We start from the raw sequence: 12654 nt of genomic DNA, 5'->3' as shown, positions 1-12654 counted from the left end.
TGTGGGTATTTGCACATGTGACCGCGATGCCCTTGGCGTCCAGAAGAGGACGATGGGTCCTCTGGAGCTAAAGTGACAGGGGGCAGAGAGCCACCTGATTGTGTGTGCTGGGTACCTGAAAGAACGAGTCAACAAGAGCTCTTAGACCACTGAGCAGCTCCAGCTCTCTGTTGAGATCACTGACTCCCAAGCCTAAAGGTCTGGCCACACAGTGGGAGGAGTCAGCTCCTCCCCGTGCATGCTCGTGGGTAAGCAAGTGTATACACACAAGAAATAAACAAATGTAAAAAAGCATCTTAATGGAAAGTAAGGTGGACATTTGCTGAGGAACAATACCGAAGGTTGGCCTCTGGCCTCCACATGCGTGTACACACGCATGCCCTTACACAGTCTGGGCCCCTGTAAGACTGTACTGGTCACATATCTCTTAGGGTGACCCTGTCCAGGACATTTCCTCTGGGATCCCCTAGGGCCAACCTTTGTCCGATGAGGATGGAGACCTTAACTGTGAACTCTAGATAAGTAGAAAAATGATGGTCACTCTCTTCCCACTGAAAAATTTATTATGTTCTTCTTTACTTCATGTGTGCATGTCTATGCCACAGCCCCTGTGTGGAGGTCAGAGGAGAACCTATAGGAGGCAGCTTTCTCTTCCATCCTGTGGGGCTCTGGGGGCAGAGGTCAAGTCACTAAGGCTTGGCAGCAGGTATCTTGACCAGTTGGACCAACTCCTTGGCCTAGCTCTTTCTCTTTAATCACGGCTTAAGAGCTGCAGCCCGGCTTTTACTTGCTGGCAGTGGCGTAAATGACGTTAGTATCTCCTTGTTCTTTTCTTGCCCTCACCATAGTTTGGGGGGTCTCACACAGCCCCTCAGGCCCTGGGGATGGACAATCTCTTTATCTAAAGCCTTGCATGTCCCGGGTTCCGGTTTTCAGGATGAAACTACCGTTTCTCTGCCTATCCCTTCTCCCACCAAGAGGTTCTCGGGTGCTAGGTTCTCAGGACCTTGGGCATGAACTGGGGTCAGAAACCTCAACTCTTATCTTCCTGACAGCACATCTCCCAGTGGGTGTCAGCCCTTCTCCCCTTGCCCAGTTGCTTGTGTTGACAAAAGAATAGTACTCACAAAGATGTCCACATTGGAATCCCCCAAACATGTCAATAAATGTCATCAAATTGGCAGAATGGACTTTGCAGTAGCAGTTCAAGGCCTCTTCCCTCTCCTCCTCTTCCCCCTCCTCCCCCCTCTTCCTCTTCCCCCTCCTCCTCTAGCTACTTCATCCTCCTCCCCCTCCTTTTTGTTTTGCAGGCAGTTTCCTGTAGTTCAAACTGCATGGAATTCTCCATGAACTTTCGAGTCTCCTGCCTCTTCTCAAATACTGAGATTAAAAGCATATGGCCATGCCTGGCTGAGATTAAAGATCTGAACTGTGTCCTCCCCTTCCCAAAGCCATATACTGAAGCTTTGCGTCTTGGCACTTCAGAATGTGCTGATGTAGAAATAGGGTTTTGTTTTGTTCTGGGACAGGGTCTCTCTACATAGCCCTGGCTGTTCTGAAACTCACCCTGTAGATCAGGCTGGTATCAAACTCAAGGATCCACCTATCTCCCAACTGTGGGGACTAAATAAAGACTTGCACCACCATCACCGGACTTCTTTTGAAGACCAGGGCTCACTGTGTAGCCCAAGCTGGCCTTGAACTCAAGATCCTGCTGGATCAGCCTCCTGAGTGCTAGGGTCACAGAGTATATTATATAGGTCTAGGGCCTTTAAAGTTAAAATGAAGAGCTAACCAACCATGGTAGCATCTGCCAGGCAGAATGAACTTTTTATGCTATTTATGCATTTTAATAAGATTTATTTATTTATTTATTTATTTATTTATTTATTTATTTATGTTTTTTTGAGACACGTTTCTCTGTAGCTTTAGAGCCTGTCCTGGAACTAGCTTGTAGACCAGGCTGGCCTCAAACTCACAGAGATCTGCCTGCCTCTGTCTCCCAAGTGCTGGGATTAAAGGAGTGCTCCACCACCACCCGGCTTGATTTTATTTATATGAATGCACGTATGTTCATCCAGTACATGTCTGGTGCCCAGGGATGCCAGGAGAAGATGACAGATCCCGGGAACTAGAGTTAAGGATGGTTGTGAGCCACCGTGTGATTTCTGGGAACCAGACCTTGGTCTTCTGCAAGAGCACCAAGAGCTCGTAACCACTAAGCCATCTCTCTGGCCCCAAAAGGAAAAGAAATAAAGAAAACAAAGCTCCATTTCCAGGTGTGGTGGTACATACCTCTAACCCCAGCACTTGAGAGGCAGAGGCAGACGGATCTCTGTGTTCGAGGTATACAGAGCGAGTTCCAGGACAGCTGGAGCTGCAGAGTGAGACCCAGTCTTGGAAAAAGGACGAGGAGGAGGAGAAGGAAGAAGAAGAAAAAGGAGGAAAAGGTTCCAGACCAGCCAGGACTACTACATTAGCAATACCCTATTTTCAGGTATCGCAGTGTTTAAGGGTACCTGTTCTTCCAGCACCCACATCAGGGGGTTTTCAACGGCCTGTAACTCCATCTGGTGGAGTGTGATGGTTTGAATGAGCCGTCTTCCATTAAGTCTCAGGTGTTTGAATACTTGCTCCCTAGTTGGCAAGTGCCTCACTGGAAGAGGTGGGCTGGGCTGGGCTTTGAGGTTTCAAAAGACTAACGTCACTCCCCGTGTGCTCTCTGCTTCGTGCTTGTGGTTCAAGATGTGAGTTCTCAGCTGCTGCTCCAGCCGCCTTCTGCCTGCCATCATCGTTCTGCCATAGTGAACTTTTTTTTTTTAATTTATTTATTTATTATGTATACAATATTCTTCCTGTGTGTATGCCTGCAGGCCAGAAGAGGGCACCAGACCTCATTACAGATGGTTGTGAGCCACCATGTGGTTGCTGGGAATTGAACTCAGGACCTTTGGAAGGGCAGGCAATGCTCTTAACCTCTGAGTCATCTCTCCAGCCCTGCCACAGTGAACTTTAACCCTCTGAAGGCATAAGCCCCAAATAGAGCTTTGTTTCTAAGTTGCCTTGGTCATGGTATTCTGCTGCAGCAAGAGAAAAGACGGGAGGGGATCTGAGGCCTTCTTCTGACCTCCAGTCACCACCCTCCACAGCACGTACAAACAAATAATAAAATAATAATGAATATTAAAAATTAGTTATAAATAGTCAGGTGTGGTGGCACACACCTTCAACCCCAGCATTTGGGAGGCAGAGGCAGTTCAATCTCTGGCTCGAGGCCAACCTGGTCTACAGAGTTCCAGGGCAGCCAGAGCTACACAGAAAAACCCTGTCTTGGAAAACAAAACAACAATAACAAAACCAGCAGTAGAATAGAACAGCAAACAGAAGGCGTCCTGGACTCACTGTTAACAGGGCCTTCCCACGGCAGACATGGCAAGCATCATCAATGTGCGGAGACTCTCACCTACTTCTTGGGGGCATCTCTCAAGCTGGCACAGTGTACCTGGTGAGCAACCCCACTATGTGGTTGCTGGGACTTGAACTCAGGACCTCTGAAAAAACAGTGCTCTTAACCTCTAAGCCATCTCTCCGGTCCGCTTGGTAATTTTCTTTTTTTTTTTTTGGATTTTTCGAGACAGGGTTTCTCCGTAGCTTTTGGTTCCTGTCCTGGAACTAGCTCTTGTAGACCAGGCTGGCCTCGAACTCACAGAGATCCACCTCCCTCTGCCTCCCGAATGCTGGGATTAAAGGCGTGCGCCACCACCACCCGGCTGCTTGGTAATTTTTTTAGTGGATTTTTGAAGCCTATGTTGTTGTCATTGTTTTTAACATTTATTTATTTTGCGGAGGAGGAATTGGCATAAGCATGCTATGGTCTTCAAGTGAAGGTCCGAGGACATTCTGGGGGACTCCAATCTCTACTTCGACCAGGTGAGTTCCACAAGTTGAACTCAGGTCATCAGGCTTATCAGCACCTTGCTCACTGAGTCGGCACTGACAGCCCCAGACCATATTTTGTTTGCTTATTATGTTTTGTTTTGTGAAAGAATCTCATTGGCCCAGGCTAGCCGCTATTTGTTCCGTCTCTGAGGGAAACCTTAAATCCCTAATCCTTCTTCTGCCTCCTGAGTGCTACCACACACCCCATTTATACAGTGCTACGGATGAAACACAAATTCTGAGTTCAAGTCCCAGCAACCACATGGTGGCTCACATTTATGAGATCTGGTGCCCTCTTCTGGCCTGCAGGTAGGTGTACATGAAAGCAGAACACTATATACGTAATAAAATTTTTAAAAAAAAATTACCAAGCGGGGATGGAGAGATGGCTCAGAGGTTAAGAGCATTGCCTGCTCTTCCAGAGGTCCTGAGTTCAATTCCCAGCAACCACATGGTGGCTCACAGCCATCTGTAATGAGTCTGGTGCCCTCTCCTGGCCTGCAAGCATACATACAGACAGAACACCATATAGATAATAAATAAATAAATCTTTAAAAAAAAATTACCAAGCAAAGAAAAATCTAATCTATGGTACCAAGCTTGCTTCTACTCCAACCTCCCAAAAGAGTGAGAGAGGCAGGCCCCTTTTCTCCCTTTTAGGAGATCATGTCCACACACAGAAACCACGTCCTAAGGCCAGAACTCCAAAAGCTATTGGTGAAATGAATTGCCACAATAGGGGTAGGACAGGAGAGTTCAAGTGGAAAGTTCAAGACCAGCCTGGTCAAAAAAACCAAAGTTAAAAAAAAAAAATATTAAAAACAATCTTAAAAAGATAAAGTGGGGAGGGCTAGGGAGACAGGTCAGCCACTGCTGTGCCTGTCATACAAGCCTGAGGACCTGAGCTCAGAGCCCCAGCACCCACACTGTCTCAGCTTCCCCTCTGCTCCTGTGATGACATACGCCAGCACAAGCTACTTAAGGAAGAGTGGGTTTGTTTTAGCTCACAGTTCATGAAGTCAAAGCAGCTTGAGGTCAGCTGGTCACACTGTGTCTGTTGTCCAAGTAATGAAAGCATTGCTCCATTTCCTCTCCTCCCGTTCATTCATCCCGGAGCCAAAGTCATGAAATGGGGGGGTCATCCCTCCCCAGGGAACCGAATCAGGATCACCCTCTTGATGCCCAGCTTCCTCTCCCAGGTGATTCTAGGAGCTGTCAAGTTGATAATTAACAGTGCAGTTACGTGAATGTGTGACCTTGGGGCTGGGGAGGCGGAGCTTACTGCTGAGGGAACCCAGCCAATCGATGAGCTCTAGGTTCAGTGAGAGTCCTTACCTCCAAAAATAAGATGTAGGAGCCAGCATAATGGCTCAGTGGGTAAAGACACTTGCCACCAAGTCTGAGGACCCGACACCTGGAATGCCCATGGTGGAAGGAGAGAATCAACTCTGAAGGCTGTCTTTCCATCTCTGTGCTTGCATGTACGTGCGCTTGGAAGCCATCTGACATAGAGTCTCTGGCCTCATGCATAAGCACACACACACACACCATTTAAGTGGGGAAAAAAAAGGTGACAAGCCCAGGACAAGCATCCTACATTTCCCATTTTGATTTTTAAAACTTATTTTATTCAACTTGGAAAATGAGTATAAATCCCTGGGTGTTTGGTGACGGGCAGGATGAAAACTGATGGATGGGTAGAAAAGAGGGTGAAGGGGCAAGGTGCAAACATCACAGTGGCTGCCTCAGGTCCCTGCCTGCAAAGGAGAGGGTAGGTGGGCTGGGTCCAGCTGGGGAGTTCAGGTCCGGAGGAACACCATGGTGAGGAGGCCTGAGGGTAGGAAAAGGGAGAGTCCATGCAGGAGCCTTCCTCCCGTCCTTCCTTTGGAGGTGGGCCCAGGTACTCGTCTACCATGCTCACCTAAGATGTATGCTGCCACCAGCTTCTGTCCCAGGGACACATGCAGAACCTGAGGCAGCTGGCTGCCAAGCTCGTCCTGCAGGGGCAACAGCAGGAAGGCCACGGAGATGATGCCTGTCAGCAAGAAGAGCAGGAAGGAGCTGGTGGCCAGCTGCTGGGGGGGACCTGCAAAAGGAGGGGACATGAGTACCGGTGGCCCAAGGTCTGCCAGGGACCAGGATGAAGAACGGAGAGGCAGCAACTCTGATTGGAGTTCATTCACATGTCATTTACTTATTCTGAGACAGGGACTCACGCGTATGTGGTCTAGGATGGCCTCAGACTCATTAGGAAGCCAAGGGTAGTCTTGAACTTCTGATCCTCCTGCCTCTAGCTCCCAAGTTCTGGGATTAGGTGTGCAATGCCATATCTGGCTTTGGTTATCTCTCTTAAATGTGTGATAGATGCAAGTGGGTGGGTACACGCACACGTGTGCATGTGTACAGAGACCAGAAATCAACCTCAAGCGCGGTTCCTCAGGAACCATTCGACTTGTTTTGGGAGAATGGGGTCTCTCAATGGGACCTGGCCTTGTCTGTTAGAACGGCCAACTGGTTAGCCAGCCCCAGGATCTGCCTGTCTCTGCCTCCTCAGAACTGGAAGTCCAAACACAATGCAACCATGTCATGGGTGCTGGGGACTGAACTCGGGTCCTCGCTCTTATGTAGCAAACACTTTACCAACTGATCTGTCTCCACAACACTCCTCCCCACCCCCATTTGTCAAAGCCGTACCATGTAGCTCAGGCTGGCTTGGAACCGGCAATCCTCCTTCCTTCTTTGAAGTCCCCCAAGGGTGGTATCCCAGGCTTGTGCCATCATGCTAGCCTTTGGGTTTACTTTTTTTTTTTTTTTTTGGTTTTTCGAGACAGGGTTTCTCTGTGGCTTTGGAGCCTGTCCTGGAACTAGCTCTTGTAGACCAGGCTGACCTCGAACTCCCAGAGATCCGCCTGCCTCTGCCTCCCAAGGCGTGCGCCACCACCGCCCGGCTTGGGTTTACATTTTATTGTCCTCCAAGGGTGCCCTGCCTTCAGTACTGTGTTCAGTGTGCTGGGCTGACAGGCAGGGACCTCTGTATCTCCCATGCCCAGCACACAGGAGTGACGACTGTTCAGTGCAGGCTTCTTATTGAACTGAAGGTAGCTGGCGCCTGATAACAGCCGCTGCAGTTGGAGCTAGGGAAGAACTTGTCCCCTGATTAGAAGTTAGAAGCCAGGACAAGTGCAAAGTCGTCTTCCTCTCTCACCCAACATAAAACCTCAGCCAGGAATGTCTGCGCCACTGGGACTTCTTCAAACCCCATTTAGTTCATTTCTAGAGTAATGCTACTTCTCACCCTACAGAATTCAGGAGTCCCCACTGCAGGGCTGGGGATATTGCTCAGCAGTAGAGGGCTTGTTTGGTACACCTTAGGTACAAGGCGAATCCCCAGTACTACAGAAAAACAATAACCGTGGAGAGACAACCCAGTCAGTAAAGGGGTGACAGTGCAAACATGAGGACCTGAATTCGGATCTCCAAAACCCACTCAAGAACCTGGGAAATCCTAGTCTTTGGGTGGTGGAGACAGGTAGATACTGGATTCTTCTCTTCTTTTTTTTTAAGAGATGGGGTTTTGCTGAGTGCTGGGATTAAAGGCATGCGCCACCACTGCCCAGCTGAGATTCTGGATTCTAAAGTTAACTGGGAATTCAGCCTAGCAAAATGAATGTGCTTGAGACCCTGTCTCAAAAAATAAACGTGGAGAGTGAATGAGGAAAATCAACCTTTGGCCTCCACAAACACACACATGTGCACAAGCACCCACACACATAGTCACATGATACACACAACACCACAAACACAATGTATCCCTTCAACTCACTCTCCTGAAGGTGTCTGGATGGGGTTGGTCCTGTCCACACAGGAGGTCCTGGATTAGGTGTAGCCTCAGAATGTCCCTGAAGCTCCAGGGGGTAAGCTGGGGCCCGAAGAACAGAGGTGATGTCTTTTCGGCCAACCACACGTCCCTCAGCCCCCTCCTCAGACAGCTCAATTCGGAACCGGTCCTGGACATCATAGTGGCTGGGGATGGGGGCCACATGCCGGATCACACTGACCCATTGGGAGGAAGTTAAGTGAGAAGCAACCAACCAAGTGAATCCAGTTCTCCTCCCCAGAAACTCTTCCCAGAGTGACTGCAGCCAGCGGGTGAAAAGGTCTCAGACCTAAGGCAACAAATGGCAGAAATGCCGGGCTGCTTCCCCACCCTCCCCACTCACATGTCAATGCAAGACTGCGGCTTCACATATCCTTCTGCATCGAATACCGTATATTTGGCAGGTGCTGTACACAGAACTGCGGGATAGACACACGAAGAGACCTGAAGAAAATTTCGCTTATGGTGGGTTACCAGAGCCCCCTTCTGTCAGCCACCCCAGAGACGGACATTACCTAACTAACTCCTCCAGCCCACAACGTCCTGCCATATCTTCCTATCACTCCCCAGAACCCTAACTCCAGGTGCCCATCTCTTCACCTCGGAAGCGAAGCGCAGTTCCCGTGGGGTTGTAGAGGGTCAGCAGCTGCCGGGGTCCACTCCTTTGGTCCGCTCTGAATACTAGATCCGGGGGAAAGACGAGCACCGGGACAACGGGTCCTGAGGAAGGAGAGGAGCCCCGGGGCCCCCGCCCAGGGGCCCCCGGACCCACCAGCTCCTGGTCCTGGGGCGCCCCACGGCGCATGCAGGCTCTAGGCGGTCGGACATCCGAGGGCAGAGCTCACAAGGATAAGAGGGCCTTGGAGTCTAGGGCTAGCGGCGCGAGGAATGGAAAGAGGACAGGGCGAGATGGTAGCAGAGCTCGGCCAGGTGTCCCCGCTGCCTCGGTATCCCGCTAGACGTGGCTCCTCCAGTCCCAGGCCCGGTTCCTCAGCCCTTTCCCCTTCCAGCTGGGCCCCAGGTTCCTACAGGTCCCGCCTCCAAACCGCACCGCAGTGGCCACGCCCACTCGGCTCAAATCTGGCCCGCCTTGTCGCTTCCCGATCCGAGTCTTCCGGTACGGGCAGTAAGCCCCGCCCCTTCCGGGCCTTCCCATGCCGGTTCCCCCCCCCGACGGACTCGGTCCCCCTGAGCCCTCCTGATAGCCAGGTCATCGGGTTGTGTCTCCGACCCCTTTCCTTAAGCTCGGCCTGGGCCCTCTCCGGCATTCCGCCTCTGGATGGCCGCTCGTACTACGATAATCACCTGGTAGTCAACGTTTTCTCCAGTCAATCGTCTGCAGCCTGAGGGCGCCATCTTCCCGAAAGTTCCTTGATGTACTTCCGCCGTACGGCCTCTCTCATTGGTCAGTGCTGCCTCGCTTCCGCCTAACTGTACGCTGATTGGTGTTTGTCAGCGACCAAACCCGCCTCCCTCGGCGCTAATGATTGGCTGCATCTTGAGTAAGTAATTTAAGGGTCCCGAGCGCCAACCCTAGTCTGTTAATAACTCGGGGAGGCGGGTCTGGGCTCCGAGCTAGTGTTTCTTTTTCTTCTTTTTTTTTTTTCATTTTGCTTTTCTCTCCTTCCTGCTCGGGCTTGAGAAAACATGTGTGCACAGTGATGTAAGGTAATCAATAAGTAGAACTGGATGAAGCAAGAATCTCAACCAGCCCTGGTTACACGTTAAAAGAAGGGAGGAGGAGTGGGGTGCTGAAGGGTTAGCTCAGCGGCTAGAAGGACCCAGGTTCGGTTCCAGCACTCACATAGTGGTTCATAACCAATTGTAACTCCCATTTCATGGGATCGGACGGCATCATCTGATCTCTACCTGTACGTGGTTCATATACATGCAGACAAGACACTCGACGTCTCAACGTACGTGAATAAATCTAAAGAGTTTTTTTGTTGGTTTGGTTTTTCGAGACAAGGTTTCTCTGTAGTTTTGGAGCCTGTCCTGGAACTAGCTCTTGTAGACCAGGCTGTTCTTGAACTCACAGAGATCCTCCTGCCTCTGCCTCCCAAATGCTGGGATTAAGAGCGTGCACCACCCCCCACCCCCGGCTTTTTTTGTTTTTTTGAGACAGGGTTTTTCTGTAGCTTTGGAGCCTGCCCTGCAACTAGTTCTTGTAGACCAGGTTGGCCTTGAACTCACAGAGTTCCTTCAGCCTCTGCCACCAGAGTGCTGGGATTAAAGGCGTGCACCACCATCGCCCTGCCTAAAGAGATTTTTAAAAAAGATTTGTTATGTATACAGTGTGAAGAGGGCATCAGATCTCATTGTTGATGGTTATGAGCCATCATATGGTTGCTGGAGATTGAAAACAGGACCTCTGAAAGAGCAGTTAATGCTCTTAACCTCTGAGCTATCTCTCAAGACTTAAAAGAGACTTTCTTTTTTTTTCTTCTTTCTTTCTTTCTTTCTTTCTTTCTTTCTTTCTTTCTTTCTTTCTTTTCTTTCTTTCTTTCTTTCTTTTGGAATTGTGAAACAGTTCAGGCTATCCTTGAACTAACTCTGTGATCAGACTGGCCTTGAACTCACCGAGATTCACCTGCCTTTGCCTCCCAAGTCTTGTGCCACAAGGCCCCTCTCCTATAGGTAATGAGTTAATGATTGCTAGGGAGAGACATTTACTTCATTGGAATAACCACTATTAAGTGGCCTGTTCTCCTGGAAGCAGCAGTAATAAAACTTACTGGTTCACCAAAAAACAAAACAAACAAACAAACAAACAAAACAAAAACAAAAACAAGAACCACCAAGAAATCAGGAGAACTACCTGGGAAGGGGAAAGGACCCACAGGAGTGGGGGACAAGAGACATAGTGGTGGTGAATGGGTCAAATGTATAAAAATGCCATGGTGAGATCATTTTATTTATATAAAATTATCAGTAATTAGTATGATGATTAGGAGAAAAATGAAATAACAAAGAGAAAAAGAAAACAAGTAGAAGAAGCCAGGCACATTCGCGTAAGTCCCAAGTACTAAAGGCAGGCGAGGTGGATTGCCACAAGTTTGAAACTAACTTGATCTGTTACACATAGGGAGTTCTCTGCCTGCCAAGGCTACATAGAGAAACCTTGTCTTAAAAAACACACACATCAGGCTGGGTGGTGGTGGCGCACGCCTTTAATCCCAGCACTCGGGAGGCAGAGACAGGTGAATCCCTGTGAGTTCAAGGCCAGCCTGGACCACAAGAGCTAGTTCCAGGACAGCTAGGACTATTACACAGGGAAACCCTGTCTCAAAAAACAAAAAAAAACAAGCCGGGCGGTGGTGGCGCACACTAGTTCCAGGACAGGCTCCAAAGCCACAGAGAAACCCTGTCTCGAAAAACCAAAAAAAAAAACCCAAAAAAACAAACAAACAAACAAACATTGGAGGGGAGGGGGTTGACATGATGGCAGGCACCTCAGATCCAAGCACTCTAGATCCAGGTAGAGGCAGGTGGATCTCTGAGTTTGAGGGAGCCAGGGCTACATAGTGAGACCCTATCAAAACAAAATAAAAACAAAACCAGCAACAGTGGACTGGCAAGATGACTCGCCAGTACAGGAGTTTGTGTGGAGCCCAAAGACCTGAGTTGGATTCCTAGGACTCACATTAGGAGAGAAGCACCCTCTACATGAGCTGAGCTAAATGCATATATGCACATGTACAATGTACATGTGTGTACATGTGTGCATACGTAATAAGTGCAAAAAATTAAAATCTAAGTGTTTTTATGGAAAGTCTTTCCTGAAAACTGTATTTTCCTTTTATCATGTTTTTGCTTTGTTTTATTTCTTTTTTGTGCTACTGAGGATTGAACCCAGGGTCTTACTCTTGATAGACAAATGCTCAACCACTGAGCTACATTCCTAGTCTGTAAACAGAAGTTTCTGTCCCTCCCAGTCCTGCAGCCATTCAATCCCAAATAAACACATACAGGCTTCTATTAATTATAAACTGTTTGGCCTATTGCTCAGGCTTATAACTACCTCTTACAACTTAAATTAGCCCATATTCTTATCTATGTTTAGCCATGTGGCTTGGTATCTTTTCTCAGTAAGGCATTCTCATCTTGCTTCCTCTGCATCTGGCTGGTGACTGCCTCTCTGCCTTTCCTCTTCCCAGGATTCTCCTAGTCTGGTTGCCCCACCAATCAGTGTTTTATTAAACCAGTACAAGTGACAAATCTTTACAATGTACAAGAGCATTGTCCCACAGTGTCCTTTTAAAATTTTTATTATGAGACTAGGGCTAAATTGCCTAGACTGACCTTGAATTTGTAGATCTGTTTCTGTCCTTGAGGTAGCTGGAATAACAACCACACCTGGCTATTGTCTTGCTTTTGTTGTTGTTGTTGTTTTTTGTTTTTCTGAGACAGTTTCTCTGTTAGCCCTGGCTGTCCTGCAACTCGCTCTATAGACCAGGCTGGCCTTGAACTCACAGAGATCCTCCTGTCTCTGCCTCCTGAGTGCTGCACCTAGAGGCGTGCGCCACCACCGCCTGACTTTGTCTTGCTTTTCTCATAGCACATGTCTTGATACTTTACATAATCATTTGTTGACTCTTTCTTCCAGAGAATTTCCTCTCAAAAACGGGGGCATTTATTTACTGATGTGTTTTCAGTACTTAAAACATAATTTGCCATTTGGCAAGGACTAAGGAATGAATTAGATGACCTTTGAGCAGAGGTCTGACTAGACTTAGGAAGGAATCAAATGTATTTATGAGAAAGAATTCCAGAAGGAGGGATAGCGAAATCCTAAGCCCAACTGTCCTGGAGGTGGGGATAGCTGGCAAGCACCGGCC

General features: G+C 48.6%; 1 protein-coding gene across 2 annotated transcripts; it reads right to left on the bottom strand.

Annotated features, from left to right (window-relative positions):
* Positions 1-5561: 5561 nt before the first annotated feature.
* Mospd3 (motile sperm domain containing 3) lies at positions 5562-9183 on the bottom strand. 2 transcript variants are annotated; one of them, XM_057765040.1, is made up of 6 exons: positions 9122-9183; positions 8417-8689; positions 8160-8235; positions 7763-7992; positions 5861-6025; positions 5562-5770 (listed from the first exon to the last, which is right to left on the bottom strand). In XM_057765040.1, the coding sequence occupies exons 2-6, from the start codon at positions 8619-8621 to the stop codon at positions 5739-5741; spliced, it is 708 nt and encodes a 235-aa protein (XP_057621023.1). In that variant the 5' UTR covers positions 8622-8689; positions 9122-9183; the 3' UTR covers positions 5562-5738. The 2 variants fall into 2 exon arrangements, with proteins under 2 accessions (XP_057621023.1, XP_057621022.1); XM_057765039.1 differs by lacking the exon at positions 9122-9183 and having other exon boundaries at positions 8417-8876.
* Positions 9184-12654: the final 3471 nt, after the last annotated feature.

Source organism: Chionomys nivalis, chromosome 3 (genome assembly GCF_950005125.1).
Source record: "Chionomys nivalis chromosome 3, mChiNiv1.1, whole genome shotgun sequence".
In the NCBI taxonomy this organism is placed as follows: Eukaryota; Metazoa; Chordata; class Mammalia; order Rodentia; family Cricetidae; genus Chionomys; species Chionomys nivalis.
This window is presented reverse-complemented; position numbering and strand designations above follow the sequence as displayed.

What these genes read in the sequence shown, in the direction of transcription:
- Mospd3 (XM_057765040.1), bottom strand. Translation starts at nt 8,621, where the DNA reads ATGCGCCGTGGGGCGCCCCAGGACCAGGAGCTGGTGGGTCCGGGGGCC. An exon ending in CCGCAGTCTTGCATTGACAT is followed by an intron (nt 7,993 to 8,159) that starts GTGAGTGGGGAG and finishes CCAATGGGTCAG; the next exon opens with TGTGATCCGGCATGTGGCCC. An exon ending in ATCCAGACACCTTCAGGAGA is followed by an intron (nt 6,026 to 7,762) that starts GTGAGTTGAAGG and finishes CTCCTTTTGCAG; the next exon opens with GTCCCCCCCAGCAGCTGGCC.